This window comes from Vitis riparia, chromosome 10 (genome assembly GCF_004353265.1).
Source record: "Vitis riparia cultivar Riparia Gloire de Montpellier isolate 1030 chromosome 10, EGFV_Vit.rip_1.0, whole genome shotgun sequence".
Lineage (NCBI taxonomy): Eukaryota > Viridiplantae > Streptophyta > Magnoliopsida > Vitales > Vitaceae > Vitis > Vitis riparia.
In genome coordinates, this window is record NC_048440.1 from 6,946,692 (window position 1) to 6,969,175 (window position 22,484).

Sequence of the window (22,484 nt, forward strand, 5' to 3'; positions counted from 1 at the left end):
TCAGTTCATGGATTAGAGAATGAGAATTCCTCGTACTCTCACATGAAAGACTTAAAAAGAAGTGTGCTTCATTTTCCAAGAGGGTGACATATCTATTTATTTGATTCTGTTGAAGTTCTTCCCATTTACTTTGAAAGAGAAGGCAAAACATGGATCGAATCATTGAGGCTCCAAAGTAATTAAACATAGCTGGAACTTAAAGTACAGTTTTGAAAAGTACTTCCTTACACATCGCACTAGTGAGTTAAAGGGAAACAAACTTTGTAGCTTTTTAAAATGGGAAATTTGCTTGTTTGGAGAGATATAAAAAGAAAACAATGAATGTCTACCCTCATCATTGATGCTTGTTGGTTACTCTTATAGGGAGATATCTCTCTCAATCAAGCAACTTCTTGGGGTTGTGATGGAGATTTCATAAGAGATTTAATGAAGCCTTAGATTTTCTTGACCATGTGGCAAAATCTCTAAGATTATGGGATGAACCGAATGCAATTGACTAAAACAAAGGAAGACATGTATAATGACAATGAGGTCGTGGACATGCTAGACTAGCACATGAGGATATATAGGAATTGAAAACCAAGTGAGTTCGAGAGTTGAAGGTGGTAAATGAAGCTCCAAGCCAAGTAGTTTGATGTTTAATTTACCAAATATTTTTATTGAGAAAATCATAATACTAAAACACACATTTCATCTTAGAAAGAAGAAATATAAAGCGTCTTATTCTCCTCGTTATTTTCAAATTTACACGGTGAGTTTAAGCACCTACAGATTTCCTTTTTTTCAAATGAAATCATAGCACACAAATTGGAGAGAACATTTTTGTATTTTTTATAAAATAAAATTAGCATAAACATAAATTTAAGTAAAATTGGTCTTCAGTTTGTTCTCCCAGACTTATATCATACAAGTAACTTACCAAAAATTAAAACCTCCCAGTCGTTTGAAGGCTGAAAATGCTTCATACTCATTCCGAAATCTCTTTCTATATATATATGATACCAATGCAAGAACTAGGAATTTCCAGGAGAAAATTCATGGCTTAGGAGAGAACTACACAAGGCAAATGGAGCTCCCAATGACAATGATACAATATTATAGCATGGACAAAAATGCATTACCTCCCTCCTCTAATGACTCAATGGAGAATTGGTTCAATGTGAAGTACAGGGGACGACACTTGGTCTGTCATACTTGTTGAAGCAGTAGATGTTTGAGTATTTTCGCTCAAAAAGCTGTTTGTAATATCATTGTAATGCCAATCTGTTAAATAGTTGGGTTTTGATGTAACTGCACTTACTTCAACGTCTCCAACAAGCATTGCCACAACCCGTGACATGGTTGGCCGCAACATTGGTGATCCCTGGGTGCACAAGAGAGCCACTCTCATGACTCGATTGACTTCATTTTCATCAAATTCTGTTAATGTTGGATCAACCAAATCCATACTTTGGTTGTTTTCATGTAAAGTCCATGCCTAAAAACAGTAGATAACCACAGAGAAAGAATAAGTTTAGTTGGCAATGGTATTTTGGAAAAGAAGAGGAAAACGAAACACCATTTTCATATACCCATTCAAGAAGATACATCTTTTTCGCATCCAAGCTGTTGTCAGTGTTTGGTCTCCCACTGAGGATCTCTAGAGCAACTACGCCAAATCCAAAAACATCAGCCTTCTCTGTCAGATGCCCACGCATTGCATACTCTGGTGCCAGATAGCCACTGGAAGTTTACATAAAATTGGCTTAGTGGAGGTCAAGTAGATGAAGATATGTCATTATACGTACAAATTCAACAATAAAGCCTCAAAATTCACTTAATTTCCCAAAATAGGAACTGAATTGAAATTTTATACTATCAGATATCAAGAGGAATTCATTTCTTCGATACTTCCTCTTACATGATATTAGAATTGATATTAATCAAATTAAAACATGGAGAAATCAATTGGTCCACCATCCTCAAACTTTTATGTAAAAACATCAAACGCTCTATTTTTTTTTTTTTTTTAATTTCATTAATGATGTTCGACTATGATAGTGTAATAAATTAACATTAGAACAGATTCAAGGAAACTGTCAAAGGAGTTTGCTTACATGGTGCCTGCAACCCGGGTACTAATGTGGGTTTTCTTATCATCATACAGCTTTGCCAATCCAAAATCTGATATCTTGGGGCAGAGTTCTGCATCAAGCAAAATATTGCTGGCCTTGACATCCCGGTGTACAATTCTCGGCCTTGATTCCTCATGAAGATAAGCTAACCCTCTCGCTGTTCCCAAACATATATTATAGCGGGTTGGCCAATCAAGATGTAAATCAATTTTCCCTGCAAATAGTGCTACCCATTTAGTCAAAACCTTCAAATGGGTCACAAACCTGACTGTAAGAACTTTAGAGTTCAAAATCATTTCTAGAAAAGAATAAGTTGCAAATATTGGGAAAAAATTATTGAGTTAGGAAGAAAACTCAAGATCCAAGTTAAGTTACATTGAGAAAATAGATATTTCAGAATATGAAGTGTATGCAATCATTTTCAGAATGAGTTGAGCAGCATGATAATTATGCAAATAATTCAACAATTTAATAATATTGATGAAAGTAGTAAATCACACAAGGTCAAACCAGGTAATATACATTATGTTTACATTTCTTTTGTCAACATGCAGTTATCATTTGTTTGGCTGCAAATACAAATGCAAAAATATTTTGAATCTTATTATTAATTTGTTTGTTCGTTTTTAAGTTTCCTCGCATCTAAAAATTCACCTCACAACCAACTATGATATTCAGCTCAGCTTAGTGGAGGTTACTATACTTTCCAGGCTCACTAAAAGAAATTTATAAAATCCAGAGTTAACTTTTCTTCTTGTCTAATATTTGTTGCAACTACCATATATAGCAAAAAAGAAATCAGTTATAAATGAAGACCTATTAATACTATGGAGAAATTTTTTTCAAAGGTTCATATCAGTGTAAAATGGAAGTAGTTTAAACATCTTCATACCAAAGAGAGCATGATCGAGGCTCTTGTTTTCAAGATATTCATAAACTAGGAGCCGTTTATTTTCTTTGATGCAGAATCCATGCAACTTCACGAGGTTGCGATGCTGCACCGCAGATATGGTAGCAATCTCTGCTATAAATTGCCTCTTCCCTTGTTGAGATGCAACCATAAGATCCTTCACAGCTATTGCCCTCCCATCAAGAAGAGTGCCCTGTAAAATACCACAAATCGGTATAAGAAACTTTTGCATGCTCTTTCTGGCAAATCAAATCCTAAAATCAGAATCATTCAATTTTCTCAATACCATGCAAAGAGAATGTGTTCATGGATTACAAAATCAAAATGTAAAATTCAGTTTACCTTGAAAACAACTCCAAATCCACCCTCGCCTAACTTATTTGTAGGATTGAAGTTTCCTGTTGCAGTTCGCAACTCTGCATAACTAAAGGTGTTCGGTCTGGGGCCTATCTCAAGAAGCTCTGCAAATTCATATAAGATAATTGATAACCATATGAGTTCTAGCATAGGATACCATGAAAACTTCAATGCCAATCTTTTCTAATATCATAGCCTAATCATTATCAAGGGATTTAGATATAGAGTGAGATAGTTTAATATTGTCATGTTCATCCTATTTATTAGAAAGTGGCATCCCAAAAATAATAAAGGGAGCCATTTTCTCACATTTTCAAGGAGTATAATTCCAGAGTGCAGAAGGCCTTAATATTCCCTTTTAAGCACATATTTCTTTCAAACACCAAGAAGACAGGAAAATAATCAAGTAATTATATTATACCTATTTCTTCATTGACATTAGACCCTCTCCTTTGGATGTAAAAAACTGCACATACAAGTATAAAGCATAGAATACCAGCTACGACCGCAATACCAGCAATAAACCCAGTGTTGCTTGTCTCTGATGGAGGAGGTGGCATTCTTTCCAAAGCTAAGCAAAATAAATTAGCAAGCAATGGTTATTTGGTGATATTTCTCATATTCAATGAAAATTGCAAACTATCGTTCAAGTGTGATACCTGAAACAACACTGAGGGCCGAAATGGATGGTCCGTAATAACCTTCAAATGGGATGCAACAAGTACCTTTACCAGCCCAAAGCAAATGAATTTCAAGATAGTTCTTCGACACAGTAGCATGGAATTTTCTCACAACTGCTCTCTGGACCCCACCTGCCTCTTTTGATATGTCAAAGTCCTTCTCTAGTCGAATTCCCTGCAGGACAAATGAAGACAGGCTAAGATAAAACAGTGGAAATCTCATACAAGGGAGGTACAATGATTATCAAATGAGGATGGTAAGTTTTTTGATGTACTACTATTACCTGAATATAAATATCAAAAACACGCCTTCCTGTACTCTCCCAAGTTCGTGTGCTCGGATCCTTAAATAACATTTCTGCAAATTGCAAACTTACAATATAAGGTCCATTCTGGAGACCCAGGCCATAGTATCTAAGTGAGCCCGGTGATATCCTTGAAGTTTTGAAAAGCTCTGGGGTGTTAGTGCCATTAACTTGTGATGTGGTATTTGCAATTTTGTCAACATACAAACCCACATTGCTAACAGCCCATTTCTCTGATCTGCTTTCATGAAATGATGTTGATGCAGTGCTACTAATTGAGTTATCAGCCTCATATACCATGCCATCAGGCATTATCACCTCTGGTCCACCACACTTGATTGAGACGTTGGTATCTGCTATATAAAGCATTAGTCAATGTGGGAACATCTTTTACTTAACTGAAGTGGTGATATATTGGCAAAGGAAAGGAAGAACTACTAGAATTTGGTGAGTGAAAAAGTACATTTTAGTATTTATGATTGATTAATGTAACTAAAATTAGTCTCACTGGTTTCCTATTCCAAGAGACGCCCATGAGCTATAAAACAAAACACATTCATCAAAGAAGATGAAAGCAACAACATTATTGCATCTTAAACACTATCAAGACTCCACTGTTCCCAATTACCACCCTCTCCAAAAACTATCCTATTTTCTCTCTGAATTATTGCTTTTTCATTGGTGGTGTATTGTAACCATAAGGATGACACCCTCTATCGGACAAATTTTAATTCAAAAAGTACTTAGTGTTTGCTTCTTCAGTGCATAAAAAAGGTGAAAAAAAGTCTCAATACTAGACCTATTGCATTGACATCAATCAACTCTTTCCTTCCAGTCTGCTTGCACATTTTCACACCAACATTGAACAGTCATAAGAAAATTGTTACGAAAATTAAAACCTAGCTCATGATTTCATCGAGATTTGTGTAGAGTGAAGAACAGTAAGAATTGATGCAAATAAATAAATAAATAAAAATCTAAATAACAGTATTCCAATCGGACAATGATGCTAAATGAAAGCCACTTAATATACATCAAACTATTGCATTTGATTTAATCCTAAAACTATAAATAGAATTTTAATAGGGCTAATAAGTTCTGTAATGTATATGTTACTGGCGGGGGAAGCTATTTGACAACATTTTTTAGGAAATTCAATTAGGTAAAAAAATGGTTTTGCTGTCATTTTTTACCTCGTTGTTCAAAAAGCAACTACAATAATTTCTCCTAAGTACATGTTGCAGTGGCAGGTGCCAGGGTGGTAGTGTTGGAAAACTAATAAAGGTATAATCAATTAAAATTTTAACATCAAAATTTCATACTAAAGTTATTAGAAAATGGTTAGTATGCCAAGATTCCTAATGATGTTTTGTATTTCTATTCAAATTAATGTCACGTTGAACCAATTAGTAAGACTGGAAGTTGGCTTTTGTGGTATGGGTTAATTTCACTTACCTCCCTTAAAGTTTTGGTTAAATACAACTAGCCTTCATTGGTTTGAAATTTCGTCAAATGTTTTCCTTATTTTAAATTAGAGGACAATGAGTGAAAATAACGAATAAAAAGGTTAGAGGCATTTGATGAAATTTCAAAACAATGAAGATTAAGTATGCTTAGCCAAAACTTCAGAGGAGGTGAGTGAAAAATAAACCTTTTATAGTATCTCTCTTTTTGTATATAAGGACTTGAATTAAACAAAAAAATAAAGGATTAAATAAGAAATATGTAATAGAATAAAGTGGATTACAGCGTGAAGTGTTGCATGGAAAGTTCCTCTGAAGACAATCCAGTCCTTCAAAAATAATGTAAGCACAAATTAATGTATAGTGTACATCTCATGGGGAATTAATGAGAGAATGCATTCCACAGCAAGTAAAATTGCTTTGCTTCTTTTTTTAAGCTAGCTCTTATGAATGGCTTGCTTTTAAATAGATCAGAACTACTACTTACGTCTTGTTTGTGTTGTCAAATACAAAGTTATTAGCCACTAAATTCCTGCATAAAATTTATGGAAAGAAAAATGAGAGAGTCAATATTTGAAACTGGCAAGAGCATTAGTGTTTGATATAAAAAAAAATGGCATTATTATAGAAAAAGAAACAGAGGGGGAAGTGTCAATGCCCAAACTGTTTTTGGATATAAGCTAGGTAGGTTAAAACTTTTCATAAAATCAAATGAAAAATGGTCAAAAGAATCCATATTCATCAAGGACAAGATTTGAAATTCAAATCTTACATGTGAGTTTGCCAATAAAATTGGGAATTACATAATAATTATTTTTTTTTAATTCAATATAGCATTTAACAGAGAAAGGGATTTAAGAAAATTGCTCTGTCTAAGAGGAAATCGAAGCCACTATCAATAGTGAAGTCTTATCATAAAAATACTCAATCTCTATGCTTTGAACTGCAATCTTCATCTTTCCTAACCATGCTCTAAGAATGTTTTTAATTCAAGAACAAACGGCAAAAATAATTATAAGAAACAAAAATTTTTGCCTCAGAGCTAGCTCCTAAACTCCTATTAAGAGATTGTGAGGTCCAATCAGAAAATAACGATTATTACAATGTCAAGAACCTATACAACAAATATAAGAACAAGAAAAAGATGCAAAGGTATCAACAGATACTTCTCAAACATTAAACCACCAAAAATATCAATTAATGCAAAGTATCTAAAATGGAAATGGGTGATTTTCTTCATCCAAAATTTTTGGTCCAATACACATTGAAAAATAAATGAAAAGAAATAGGGCTCTATTTAGGTTGCTCGGAGGAATGTGTATTAGCTAGAAAATTAAGATGAAACAAAGCATGAATAATGACTCAAGGGACATACAATCGTAAAGTTGGATCAATCCATGTAGGAAAGCCTCCTGATATCTCATTGTATGACAAATCTCTGTATGCAAAAACATATTAACAGTTAGCAGGTACATGATACACAATAAAACCATGATATTAAAGAAATCTGACAAGATTGTATAACTTCTGCAAAATGGATGATTATAACATGCTGTGGACAAGTTAGAAAGCTTGTCGCAATGGAAACTGCATCAGTTCATATTTTTTAACAAAGCTAGAGAGGTTAAAAGTTCCATTTAAGGCATTCTTGAGGATAAATTTCAACGCCCAATGGTAACAGCATCAGTTTTTTTCTCCAAATCTTTTTGGAAAAAAATAGTAATTCCAGATTTAACCCATTAAAGAACAAAAAGAAGGTTGGACGGGGTGGTTGGAGGGCATGGCATGCATGCATACACACACATAAAAACACAAATGCAAAGAATTTTTTTTGTGAATTGTGAAAGTATTGGCCATAAAATCCCAATAGATCAATCCAAATAGAACAAGAAGTTACATGGTTTGAAGCTTATCACTTTTTTCGTCAGGAAGAGGACCATAGAAGCTATTGTTTCCAAGAAACCTGAACATTGAAATGGTAGTAGAAGAGAAACCAGAAAACGATGTTGGTTAGTAGCATAGGCAAGATCTTCAAGAAAAAGAGGAAAGGGCTTATTTGATCCTTACAAGGCAGTGAGATTGTTCATGTTGAACAAAGCATTTGGAATTCTTCCTGTTATGTTGTTGAAACTCAAATCCCTGCAGAAATAAATAAAAGAACAAAGAAATAGATCAAATAAAAGAAAATTAGGTTAATTTATGTTGGCATTTCAGTATTAAATGTGCAAAAAGAACTTACAGTGTTTCTAAACTGCGGTATTCTTCAATATAAGATGGAATACTACCAGAGATCAATGTGTTCCTTAGAACTCTAAGCAAGAATATCAGGATGGACTTAAGTTAATTAATGAACACATTTTTAAAAAAATGGAAGGAAAGAAGAAGCTCAACATATCTGTAAGGAACAGAGGACTAATGTCAAACAAGCTATATATGCATGCCCATATACATGTACTAACATATATATATAGAGAGAGAGAGAGAGAGAGATCCAAATTAAGAATTTTGAAATGACTATATGAAGAAAACTCACAGAGATTCCATTGAGATCAATTGAGAGAAAGTGGATGGTATTGGACCTTCAAAAGAGTTCCCTTGAATTCTCCTACAAGTGCATTTGAGAAAGTTACAATTTAAAAATCATATCTCTACAAGGCATAATTGTTTGAGAATATGATAAACTCTATAGAGGACAATGATAAAATATGACTTATCATCTAAAACAAGCCTGCTTTTTAAGGTAAAGCCGATTTTGTTTTCTTTTAACTTACAGTCGTTTGAGCTTTGTCCAGTTCCCTATGAAGTCTGGTATCTTTCCTGTGAGTGGAGTGTCTGATAAAAACCTGAAAGAAAGGGGAGAATTGTACTAAGCAAGGGAAACACAAAATTCATCAGTAAAGAAGAAAAATGCTTAAATAAATATAAAGTGCCATTACTGATTTCTTACATTTCTCGCATGTTTTTAAGTTTAACAAACGTTGAGGGGATCTCACCACCCACTCCACTGCTGTCTATGAAACTGTTGAATTGACAAACTTACTTTCTTTAACTTGCAAGCACAGTAAAGTTAAATAATCTACTGCTATAACACAAGCACAAATGCAAACACAAAAATTATTAAAAAGATAAAAAGAAAGAAAGAAAGAAAGAAAACTTGCATCAGCTCAAGTTTGGGTAGATTTCCAAGTTCTGGAGGGAGAGTTCCAGAGAAGTTATTTGAACCAATAGCCCTGCATGGAATAAATCAAAAGGCATTTACCCCAAAATCATCAGGATCAAAATAGGATTTGCAAGTTATATGTTAACTAGGTGTACCATTCATTTTATTAAAAAATATATATTATTTTAACTGTTTCTAACAAGTCTCCTTTTAAACTTAATAATGCATCTATATTTTAGTCTCATCTCTAAAGGAGGGAGGGGGGAGAGAGAGAGAGAGAGATCTTCAAGATTATCATAAACAGAACATGATTTTTAGTTTTCTTATGGATGTTGGTCAGAAGGGTTCATCTGTTTAACAGAAAGGTTAATCTGTTTAATTATATTTGCTCTACATCTGTTAGGGTTCATCACTACTACTTATCATGAGCACATATTCAATAATCATTGACAATGTGACAAGAATGAGTTGAGCACCATTCTAATAAGCAAACTACCCACTACAAAGAATATAATTTCCACATGGAATGGAAGGATTATCAGTGATTCAAGCCAAATATATGAAGGGCACTCAAACTATTTATGCAAAATTTAGAAGATATTTCATTAATGTATCAAAAAGTAAATTCTCCATGAACAGAGTATTTATACAGTAAACTTAAACAAACGGAAAAAACCCAGTGCCCCTTTGGAATTATTATGATGACATCCATTTTGCTTCAAAATGAACTTGGAAATGAAGATCATATTAGTTTGTATACATTCCAACACACGCTGATGTATATGCCAAATTTCTACTTGCTTGGCTAAAGCAACTGATTCCAACCAAAAGCGATTGCCTCTCTGTCTAACCACCTAACAGGCAAGCAAAGAAGGAGAAAAATAGGAATGAGAGCTCCATTTCTCATTTCTTCTCCAGCTAAGGATTTAATCAGTAGTAATCTAAATATAGTTACTAGATAAATCTAAAAAATGGCACTACCACCAACTTGATCCTGTCACTGCTACATAATAATTCCCTTCTCTCATTTCACACCACCACCTTCAAGGCAACAGCACTGGTACCATTGTCAAAGGACAGCTTTGTTGTCCACACCTTCCTTATTTTAGCCCACACTTGCTGTCCACACTTCTTTCCTTAATTTAGCCCACCCTTCTTTTCTTATTTTAGCCCACAATTGTTTCCTTATTTCTCCATTTATTATTCTATACAGTTAACATATATTATTTGACAGATTATAGTTTACATGTATAGGGCTAGAATCATGCTGGAATTTATTTGCTTTTATTTGCTTTCCATGTAAAGCATCCTTGTAAATTCTATATATAATATACAAAACTCAAGGCCAAGGTATTCGGTCATTTACACAATATTTTGACATGGTATCAGAGCAAGGTTGCTAATTTTTCTTCCCTCAAATTCTTTTCTGTCTTTTCGATTTCGGAGGTGCCTCTCGTGTCTTTCGGTCAAGTCTGTGTTGATCCGTGCTGCACCCAACCATAACCATTTTTCTCAGTATTTCTGTGGTTGTCGTGGGTTAGTTTTCTTCTGGGATTTTTTTTGGTCCATCTTTTTGTCTCGGGTTCTATTTATTTTCTATGGATTCCGCACCTCTGTGTGTTAAGTTTACAGGCACAAATTATTCTACCTGGGCATTTCAATTTGAACTTTTTCTCAAGGGGAAAGACCTTTAGGGCCATATTGATGGCACGGATGTTGAAAAACCATCCACTTTTGACAAATCTCAGGATGTTGGGTCTTCTTCTTCATGGGCTATGCTTGATGCACGCATCATGTCTTGGCTTCTTAGTTCAGTGGAGCCTCATATTGTCACCCACTTGCGGCCCCATAGCTCCGCTCAATCTATGTGGGCTTATTTGAAAAAAGTTTATCATCAGGATAACGATGCTCGTCGCTTTCAATTAGAACATGCGATTGCCATGTTTCAACATGGTAGTCTTTCCATCCAGGACTACTACTCAGCATTTCTGACTCTTTGGCATGAATATGCTGATTTGGTTACAGCGGATGTTCCTATTGCCGCTCTCTCAACTATTCAGACTATTCACGCGACTACTCGGCGTGATCAGTTTCTTATGAAACTACGTCCGGAATATGAATCTGTCCCCTCCTCTTTACTGAATAGATCTCCTGTTCCCTCTCTTGATATTTGTTTTGGTAAGTTACTTCGCGAAGAGCAACGCCTTAGTACTCAAGCTATTTTGGAGCAATCTCATGGCAGTTCAGGGACGACAACTGTAGCTTATGCTGCCCAAGGACGTGGACCACCTATGCATTCTAAAAACTTGCAGTGTTTTTGCTGCAAGGAATATGGGCATATTGCTGCCACTTGCCCTAAGAAGTTTTGTTCTTATTGCAAGAAGAAGGGTCACATTATCAAAGAATGTCGTATTCGCCCCCAGAATCGTCAGGCTCAAGCATTTCAGACTTCGGTTATTGTCCCTCCTATAGCAACTTCTGCAACACACGACTCTCCTTCAGTTGCGTGCTCTGTTCCTGCACCTCCTGCACCAGATTACTGCACCCCAGAAATAGTGCAACGGATGTTAATTTCAGCATTATCAGCAATGGGGTTTCAAGGTAACAATTCTACTAAACTCTGGTACGTGGACTCGGGGGCCTCTAATCACATGACTAATAACCCCACCGCTTTGTGTCATGTTCGGCCCTACGCTGGTCAATCTTCCATTCAGACTGCCAATGGCAGCTCTTTGCCTATAGTTGCTATCGGCGATGCCTCTTCTAAGTTCACTGACGTGTTTCTTGCTCCTCAGCTTTCCACGAATCTTATTTCTGTTGGCCAATTAGTTGATAACAATTATGCTGTTAATTTTTCTGGTAATGGTTGTGTTGTGTAGGACCAGGTAACGGGGAAGCCGATCGCGAAGGGACCTAAAGTGGGGCGCTTGTTTCCACTATTTTTACCTGTTCCAGATTTTTCTCCACTTTCTTCTATTAAGTCTTTTGCTTGTAATAATGTTTCAGATCTTAGTATGGTGTGGCATCATCGTTTAGGCCATCCCAATTCTCAGATCTTATCTCATGTATTGAACTCTAATTTACCTGGTAATAAGGATCGTTATTCTTTATCTCTTGAGTGTGATTCTTGCAAACTCGGTAAAAGTAAAACTCTTCCCTTCCCTTTGCATGCAAGTAGAGCATCTCACTGCTTTGATCTTATCCATAGTGATGTTTGGGGACCTTCCCCGGTTAGTTCACATGAGAAATTTAAATATTATGTGACTTTCATTGATGATCATAGCAGATTTACTTGGGTCTACTTTCTTCGCTCTAAATCTAAGGTCTTTCGTACTTTCACTGAGTTTTTAGCGTATGTTGATAATCAATTTTCTACTTCTATTAAGACATTACGCACAGATTTCGGTGGTGAGTATTTGTCTACTGAGTTTCAAGCATTCTTGGCTTCTAAGGGTATTATTCATCAACGTTCATGTCCCTCTACTCCTCAACAAAATGGAGTTACCGAACGCAAAAATCGTCATCTTTTAGATGTGGTACGTACTCTCTTGTTAGAATCTTCTGTTCCATCCATGTTTTGGGTAGAGGCTCTAAAAACTGCTACTCACTTGATTAATCATTTACCTTCTCAAGTCCTACATATGGAGTCTCCCTATTTCCGCTTATTTGCTAAGCAACCTAGTTATGATCACCTTCGTATTTTTGGTTGTGTATGCTTTGTTCATTTACCTCCTCATGAGCGACATAAATTATCTGCTCAATCTGTTCAATGTGCTTTCTTGGGATATAATATGTGTCAAAAGGGATTTGTTTGCTATGATCCTACATTACATCGTACACGTATTTCTAGGAATGTTATTTTCTTTGAAAATCAACATTTCTTTCCTGTATCCCCTTCTACTGTGGTCCTTCCCTCCTTTGAGCAACAGTTCTCAGATCTTCATCCAGTCAGTTCTCGCTTTCAACCAGGTATTGTGTATACGAGACGCTCCCGCCCACAGTCTCTTTCGGTGGCTCACCCGATATCTGATTCTACCATGCTCCAGATGCAGTCAGTTGCAGCACCTTCAGTACGTCGCTTTTCTCGAGTGTCTGTACCTCCGAATAGGTATGGATTTCCCTCTTCCAGTTCTGGCAATTCTATTTCAGCCCTTACTGCTGCATTGTCCAAATTTGATATTCCCACATGCTACTCACATGCTGCTAAGCATGATTGTTGGCGACAAGCTATGCAGGAAGAAATTGCCGCTCTAGAGGCCAATCACACTTGGGACATTGAGCCCTGTCCTCCCACTATTGTTCCTCTGGGTTGCAAATGGGTTTACTCAGTCAAGGTCCGATCTGATGGAAGTTTGGATCGTTACAAAGCTCGGCTTGTTGCACTTAGGAATAATCAGGAATATGGTGTCAATTATGAAGAGACCTTTGCTCCTGTGGCTAAAATGACTACTGTTCGTACGATTCTAGCTCTTGCTGCTTCTAGTGATTGGCCACTACATCAGATGGATGTAAAAAATGCTTTTCTTCATGGGGATCTTAAAGAGTGTATTTATATGAAGCCACCCCCGGGATTATTTCCCTCTCCGACTTCACATGTGTGTAAGCTTCGTCACTCTCTTTATGGTCTCAAACAGGCTCCGAGGGCCTGGTTTGATAAATTCCGCACCACTTTATTACAATTTTCATTCAGGCAGAGCAAGTACGACACTTCCTTGTTTCTTCGGAAATCAGACATGGGTATTGTTGTTCTTTTGGTTTATGTTGATGATATTGTGATCACTGGTTCCGATTCTGCTTTACTTGGTCAGCTCAAAACTCATCTCTCCGAGTCCTTTCATATGAAAGATCTTGGGTCTCTCACATATTTTCTTGGTCTTGAGGTGCATCATAGTCCCCCTGGTATTTCCCTCAATCAACATAAGTATGCGAGTGACTTGGTGGCTACAGCTGGTCTACAAGGGCTACTTCTGTTGATACTCCCATGGAATTAAATGTCAAGCTTCGCAAAGAGGAGGGCGACTTACTTGCTGATCCTAGTTTATACAGGAAGTTGGTGGGTAGCCTTGTTTATCTCACCATTACTAGACCGGACATTTCTTTTGCTGTACAGCAAGTCAGCCAGTTCCTTCAAACTCCTCGTCGTCTTCATTTGGCTGCCATTCGTAGGATCATACGCTATGTTCAAGGCACTTCTACTCGTGGCTTGTTTTTCCCTGTAGGCAATTCTACTCGCCTTGCTGCTTATAGTGATGCTGATTGGGCTGGTTGTGCGGATACCTGTCGCTCCATCACTGGTTGGTGTGTGTTCTTAGGTGATGCATTGATATCTTGGAAAAGTAAGAAGCAAGACAGAGTCTCTAAGTCATCTATGGAATCTGAGTACCGGGCAATGTCTCTTGCTTGTTCTGAAATCATTTGGCTTCGAGGTTTGCTTGCGAAGTTAGATTTTTCTGAGACCGATCCTACACCTCTACATGCCGATAATACAAGCGCTATTCAGATCACGGCCAATCCTGTCTATCATGAGCGCACAAAGCATATTGAAGTGGACTGTCACTCTATCCGTGAAGCCTTTGAAGCTCGTGTTATCACTCTTCCACATATTTCCACCGACTTACAAATTGCTGATATCTTCACCAAGGCTCTCCCTCGTCATCGACATTGCTTGCTAAGTAGCAAATTGATGCTTGTTGATCAACCTGTATCAATTTGAGGGGGGCTGTCAAAGGACAGCTTTGTTGTCCACACCTTCCTTATTTTAGCCCACACTTGCTGTCCACACTTCTTTCCTTGATTTAGCCCACCCTTCTTTCCTTATTTTAGCCCACAATTGTTTCCTTATTTCTCCATTTATTATTCTGTACAGTTAGCATATATTATTTGACAGATTATAGTTTACATGTATAGGGCTAGAATCATGCTGGAATTTTTTGCTTTTATTTGCTTTCCATGTAAAGCATCCTTGTAAAGTCTATATATAATATACAAAACTCAAGGCCAAGGTATTCGGTCATTTACATAATATTTTGACAACCATTACCACCTCAACGTCAAATTTCAAACTCACACCAGTACTGCAATGTTTTCCACATGCAAGTATGCAATGGATGCACTTCATCATATAGTAAATTAAAAGCAATTAGTAAATCTTATACAAGTTAGAAAACTTTATCAGAAGGGAAACAATTTTTTCAGCTTGCCTTTTATTTTTTCTTTGTGGTAGTTGAGGGTGACAAATAATGAGAGAAGAAAATAATGAAGAAAAAAATACAAGAAGAGATAGAGGTTTTATCTAAGGCTTAAGTTGGTGCTTAAGGAAAAAAAATCTTTGAAACTTGTTTCTCATATCTCCACCATCAATCTTCTTGACTGGCCATACCAAATGAGTTAAAGGTTTACTTTTTCTCCATGAGTTCTCCACTTGTTTCACACCCCAAACAAATAGATGTGTTGCACACACTCACTTGAATAGTTTAATACAAATAAGTTCCATTTGGGTTGATCCTACTTGATCAATGCTAATCAGAACTCCAAGGCATTAGCCTAACTTCTAGTGTTATAAGTTCATTTTCTTAGAGATAAATGTTCTAGTAGTTTTCTTTCATTTGCACAAAGACAGAGCAAATGAGTTTTCATTGCAAGAAGGACTTACAACATTAGTAGCTCTTTAAGGTTTCCAAGCTCCTTAGGAATGGTCCCGGATAATGCATTGTGGCCAACGTCACTATTCAGAAAAATACAACATAAGGCATTTAGAGCACAAAGAAAGAAATATTAGAAGACATTATAATTAAATATCATATAAAAAGGAAAAGGATTGAAATGTTCATAGAAACTATGTTCATAAAATACGTAGATCCATGTGTTAATATGTTTAACATGTACATAACAAAAACAATACAAAAAGATTCTTGTCATCTGGACTGGCAATATTTGCAAAATAGCATTTGAATTTCACTGGAAATGATGGTTTTTTTAAGAAAGAACTTACGATTTAACAGAAGGTCCTCCCTAAAAAGGGCAAAGTTATGATTTTGTTTTTAGAGGTCCTCACATTTAACCTTTGGATTCTCTATCAAGATTTTATAAATTGCACCAAGTGATGACGTCTCCATGTTAAAAACTTATGAACAACCACAGGAAGAAAAGGTTGCATAAATAAGATGATGTTTCATATGAAATAAACTGCAGGCTTCTACAGTAAGAACTGGGCTCTTTGGTAGGTCTAAACTAATAGTATGAAACAATTATGAAAACAAGCAGAAGTAATAGCCACTGTGGAATAAGAAAAAGAGATTGAAACAAACAGGTCATAAAAGATTAGAAGAAATGACACACAAGCTTTGTAAGAAAAAATGGTGAAAATAATTGGTGTCTAACAGAACTCCATTAGATGTTTCAGTGTCAATAGAAAATACCAAAGTTTTCAACTATTATCGTTAAGCAATCCACTTCTTTTGCTCCCAACTGAACTATGGATGACAAATTTTTTCTGGTTAAAGAACTGGGGGACCTGGGGGCCAAGTTTCCCTTTTTTCTAATTAACGGTATATTCTATAATATGAAAAGAAAATTAAAAGAGCGTTGGGTGCTGCCAAATATCAACAATTGAGTAAGAATACTTACATGAACTGCATTTGAGATAAATTTGCAATAAATAAAGGCAAAGGCCCAGTGAAGTAATTTTTATTAAGCCTCCTGCAAAAAGTTCAGGAAAACAAATTAACTAAAAAATTCCATTTTTACGTCCAAAATGACCCACCTTAAATGGGAAATTTGTTCATTTTTTTTACACACTAACTTTAATGGAGACAGAGAAAGACTGAGAAGATTCTTACGAATCACTAAGAAAAGTTAGTGCTGTGAGCTCCTTTGGAATTAATCCCGTTTTGTTCAAATTTAGTACTTTCCTGGAAGAAAAAGTAATAAACAACGAAATTAGTTAGAGTGCACATTTGCAGTTTGAACTTTTTCCAACTAAAGGTTTGTGCATTCTTTAAAGGACCTTACAATTGTGTTAGAATGCTATACTACGTACTAACAACTATAAAAACTTGCTTCAATGATTTTAGCATCTAATGTGAACTAAAGAAATCCTCTCAAATATTGTCTGATGCGTAATTCTGAAATTAATTAAAAAATAATAATAATGTTGAAATAAAAAATAGTAGATTCATTAAATTAAGTTGTATATAGCTAATTGAATATACTTTTGTTTTAAAGGAATATTCATCAACTACTTGTTTGCACTTTTTCTTAAAACAAGAAGAAATGCCATTGCCAAATTTTAGAGAAAAAAAGGTGAAAATACAACCATCCTTTGAAAAACAAAAAAAAATATTCAAAATTTTAATTTTAAAAATAAAAGTGTATTTCACCATTGAAATTTTCTAATATTCAAGTCGTAGTTGAAGAAACTTCAAAAAAGGTAAATTCATTACTAGGTTAATAAAATAGAAGACAATCTCAAAACTATAATTTGATTTTTCAATCCTTCAAGATCTAGTGCCATGTTGGTTAATGATTTTTAGAAATATTCTAAATTTCATGGAAATGCTTTTATCACAAATTGCTTCATTCAACTACTAGAAAGGACTCAAATTTTATACAAGCCAATTCTTATCAATGTTTTAATGTCAAAGATTGCAAAAGAGAAAACGTGTAAAGAAATATTGTTGCAATAAAAAAACACACGAAGAATCTTACATTTGAAAAATTCTAAAATATTTATTCAACTTTAAACTGTCCGTTCTTTGATTAATTATGTGAATAAAGTTGGAAAAAGAGTGAAGAAAAATCTAATGAGTTCAAACTTATTAGTACTCTCCTTTAATTTTTCCTCTCCTAGTCTTTTTCCCCCCCTATATTTCCTTCCTCTTACAATCTAAGATCTATACTAGAAGAAGAGGAAAAAAGATAAACAAATATAATTATAGTCTATCTCATAAAATTCATAAGTATTCTAAAAGAGAAATGATGAATATAACACCTTTTCACCACAATTTTTTATACCTTTAGTAATAGGAGATCGAGAAACATTTATTTTTAATCATTCTTACTTCCTTTTTCTACCTTCCATGAATGTATATCTAATTTATCAAATAGTAAGAAAAAAATGAAAGCATTATACTTTTCTATCTCGACTATTGCTTTTTTTTTTTCCCCACCTCCAGTAGTTGGTGATTAGGGATGAAAAAAGTGAAAAAAAAAAGAAATATAAATAATTTTCTTTCTCCAATCACTCAATTCCACATCAACAAAGTAATACAAAGATCATGGAACATATATGAAGCGTATCATTTCCAAAAATTAACATAAACTATGAAATATGGCAATTTTGAGCTTTTGAATCAGTACCAACAAACCAACTTCCAGCCATTTATATTTGGTAAAATTTCAATTTCATATCCTTAAAAGGAAAAATAAATTAAAAAATAAATTAAATAAAATAAAATGAAAAGAGTAACAACAACATGAATTAGGGACTTGGAAACCAAGAGAAAGAGGAGAGTGGATACGTACATATGTGTGATATGGCAGGTGGTATTGTCATTGAAAGTGCAATTACATTTGATAGCTTGTTTATAATAAATATCATCGTATTGACTCTGCGTAATAGGAGGTCCACTGCATGGATCCCCACTCATGTTCCAAAATTCTGTTGAGGTCATGTTCCATTTGTTGAACAGAAAATTCAATGTTTCCACTGTCACACCAATCACAACTTCTATGAATAAATATCCCCACTCAGTTTGTTAAGCTTCAAATTATATACACTCCTATTAAAAATTCTTTTAAAAGCTAGACTTGTATATTAGTTTTTATATTTACACCTTTTAAAATTTAAATAGTAAACCACATTTTTTTTTGGGAGAATTATCCAATAGGGTAGGTTGGATGGAATAATTAATAGAAAGACTCACTCATCTCAAAGAGTTTTAGAGGACAATTTTACCATTGAATATGTTTTCTATATTATTTATGAATAAATTTAAGATTGTCAATGATATGGGGCCTATACATGATGATAAGTACAGATAATTAATAGTACATTTTCTAAACCCGAAAAAATTGTTGTTCACTTTTGAATAATCAAGTGACTGTTTAAAAATTTGCTATTTTTTTTTCAAAAAAATTGAGATTTTTTAAAGAACCTTGTAAAAAAATAATTTTCAATATCTCATAAATAAAAACCATATCTTAAGGTTATTATATCGCTATATATATGAAACATACAATTAAAACTTTGTTACCATAATAGAATGGATAATTATTTTTTACGAGCACTTATCAATTGAATAATATATAAATATTCAATTGAGTAACACACAACTATTAAATGGAATAACTCACAATTATTCATTAGATAATATAGCACGTGAAAAAATTAAACAAAAATAAATGAAATTATGTTATAATATATTGTAATGATAGTATATTTGTACTGTAAGTATAATGCATTTATCTCGTACCTATATTTTATTATAAAAGTAATAATTCTAAAAATGTTTATTCATACCCTATTAATATTAACACATCATATCAATATATTGACAACATTCATCCAGTGCATTGAAATTATTATATATATATAACTACTAGTCTTGTGAATTCAAATTAGCATTTTATTTGGTTTCAAAAATTATTTATGATATGAGTATGTTATGAAATATGGTATGATAATACAAAATTATCATTTTTATAAAAAATTTCAAAATTTTCCTAATTAGGTTTTATTGTAATGTAAGTGTATTTATATTGTAATTATAACATATTTTTGTTATACCTATATTTTATAATAATAGTAATAATCTTGAAGATCACTTTTTATACCTCATTAATGTTCAACATATCAAATGTATTAACATCATCCACTCGATGCATTGAAAAAAAAAAAATTATATATGAAAATTAAGAAGAAAAAAAACACTATGTAAAGGAAAAAAAATCATATAAATTTTTAAAAATTATTTTATTATAAAAAATAAAAAATAAAAAATAATTAAACATTCTCTATCATTTTCTTATTCTTTTTAGATAATCTCAATGAAAAAATAAACATTTTATCTTTCTTGAATTTAATACAAAAACATAGTTTATCAATTTAAAATTAATATATATATATATATTTGAACAAATCATCATTTTATTATATAATTATAAAACTTATTTTTTCTTAATAAAATTAAAAATTAGAATAAAAATAAAAAATGTAAAAAAAAAACAATAAATGATATTTTAAAAATATTTTTTAGAAGTATTTTTGTTTTAAATAGTAAATTTAAATAACAAATCATATTATCATTATATATAATAATTGTAAGGGTTAAACCCAAAATTTTGATTTAAAATTTAAATGTCAATAATTATAATAAATGTAGGGCCCATGTACCATAAATGTCTTGACAAATCAAAAAGTGTTTTAAATGCTTTGAATTTTACAAGTTTTAGTTGAAGGGCAGTTTTGGTATTTAAGCCTATTAAAGTCCTCCCCAAGAATTATTAGAAAAGACCACCCTTTCCAGTAATTATTGGAGCCCAACCCATCCTATTGGGTAAATCTCCCTTTTTTTTCTTAGCTTTGGATTAGAATTTGTTAAGACATTAGACATGTTATAATTACAAAGGTAAGTCCTAACTGTTTAAGCTTTTAGGTAAGTTAGTAACTCAACATAATATTAAGGCCCTTGTTAAGTGGATGCTTGGAGTTTATTTTCTTAAAATTCAAATCAAAGTTTGGATCTCAAAGAATTGTTTGATACAAAAATTACTTACTTTTTTTCTTATATTTTAATAATATATGAGGAAAATCTCATTTAATTACAACACATATACTTGTGTATATTCAATCCCAAGTTCAGATTGAATTTCTATTTCAAAAACATATTGGATCCGTAATAAATGATAGTTGAAAAGAGTTCTCATCAAGTGAAGGAATCCTCTTTTAACCTCAAGTGATATGTTTTAAGCATGTCACATCATAGATGTATTACCTCAATTGAAATCCTCTCCAAATATTATTTGGAAGAAATATGATTATATATATATATATATATATAGGTAAGTGAAAATTATATAAAAACTCCAAAAGGAGCACACCAGTGTACACTTGGTGTATACCATTATCGCCAAATAGTACCAAAAAGGATAGAGAAAACAAAAACTCTCTCCCTCTAGCCGACCTTAACCAATCAATAAAATCAACTAAGGATATAGAAGTATGTTCTATAAACAAGTTTGTCCAAGATAATAAGGACATAGAAGAAATATGATAATTAAATGCTATATTACATACTTTTATGACGCAATGATAAGTATTACATTATTATTACCTAGAAATGTATTCTCTTTTCATAAAATAAAGTAATAAAATAATATGCCATTATTTTACCATATATGACATAAATAAACTAATAATATTTCTATATATTATCATTTTGAGGCAATATTACTTTTTTTTTTCATTGAAATAATTACTTCACTGGTTATGAACACAATTACTTCATCTTAACAATGCAATTAATTAATTGAGATTCTAAACTGGATTCTCTAGTATATCACTATAGGTTAATTATTTTCATTATTTGATGTTCTAGTATTCTTCCACAACTAATACATGATACCAATGATATTCCACAAGGCTTGTTCTCACATGCTATCTAAAAATTATGGGACTTGAATTTCACATACCCACATAACAAATTTCAATTAAGACGAAAGGCAAAAGATGCAGGGATTGCAGAAGAAATGAAAGAGTGAAGTTTGAATGAAACACCACCTCAATCCCAAAAGCAAGTAGTATTGATCCATGTTTCTATACACAGTGTGTACAAAGAAAGCAGAAAACAGAGATAGTAGAGGAAGGGATACCTTCAGATGGGTCGAGAGTAGCATTTTGAGCCGGGGATTTCTGAAACAAGAGGAGCAGGAAGAAGAAGAAGGCACACAACTTCATTCTATAATTCATCTTCTTCTGTGATGTGTGGTTCTAATTTCTAAATGATACGCATTGTCGACTAGTATAAATAAAAAGTGGGTGTTCCCACTTCCCTCCTAAAGATTGTGGATAGAAAGATCTGAATTTGACACTCTTGACCTCTTCGCCTAGTTGGAGAGGATTAGGACTAGGTGATCTGGTAATGGTGACAGGAGCACAGCAAAGCCATTGATATATTCTACACGACTTGATAGAGAAGAGGCCACCCGGAAAATTAAACTGAGGAAAGAGAGATGGAGATAGAGACTGGTTGTGGAATGTGGTGGCTTGGCTCTTGGCTCTTGGCTGTGGCTTTTTAGTTTTTATATCACAACTACTTAAGAAAAAAAAAAGAAATAATTGGTTAAAAGCATTAAATACTCTTCAAATTTATAAATTTATCCATTCCCAAGTTTTTATTTGAAAAATAACCTATTTTTGACATAAATACCATTAATTATTTTAAGTATTTATAATGTATTTTAAAAGAAGGGTTATTTGATTAAAATATTTATATAC

General features: G+C 33.6%; 1 protein-coding gene across 1 annotated transcript; it reads right to left on the reverse strand.

The window, feature by feature from the left end:
* Positions 1 to 820: 820 nt before the first annotated feature.
* LOC117923301 (probable LRR receptor-like serine/threonine-protein kinase At1g56140) lies at positions 821 to 21,915 on the reverse strand. The gene is made up of 23 exons (XM_034841526.1): positions 21,860 to 21,915; positions 18,512 to 18,695; positions 16,828 to 16,899; positions 16,616 to 16,687; positions 15,642 to 15,713; positions 8,988 to 9,059; positions 8,777 to 8,848; positions 8,601 to 8,672; positions 8,363 to 8,434; positions 8,069 to 8,140; positions 7,897 to 7,968; positions 7,727 to 7,792; positions 7,205 to 7,267; positions 6,317 to 6,361; positions 6,114 to 6,169; positions 4,346 to 4,719; positions 4,041 to 4,236; positions 3,803 to 3,952; positions 3,367 to 3,485; positions 3,007 to 3,217; positions 2,097 to 2,328; positions 1,572 to 1,722; positions 821 to 1,477 (listed from the first exon to the last, which is right to left on the reverse strand). The coding sequence occupies exons 2-23, from the start codon at positions 18,658 to 18,660 to the stop codon at positions 1,139 to 1,141; spliced, it is 2,799 nt and encodes a 932-aa protein (XP_034697417.1). The 5' UTR covers positions 18,661 to 18,695; positions 21,860 to 21,915; the 3' UTR covers positions 821 to 1,138.
* Between the last annotated feature and the right edge of the window lie 569 nt (positions 21,916 to 22,484).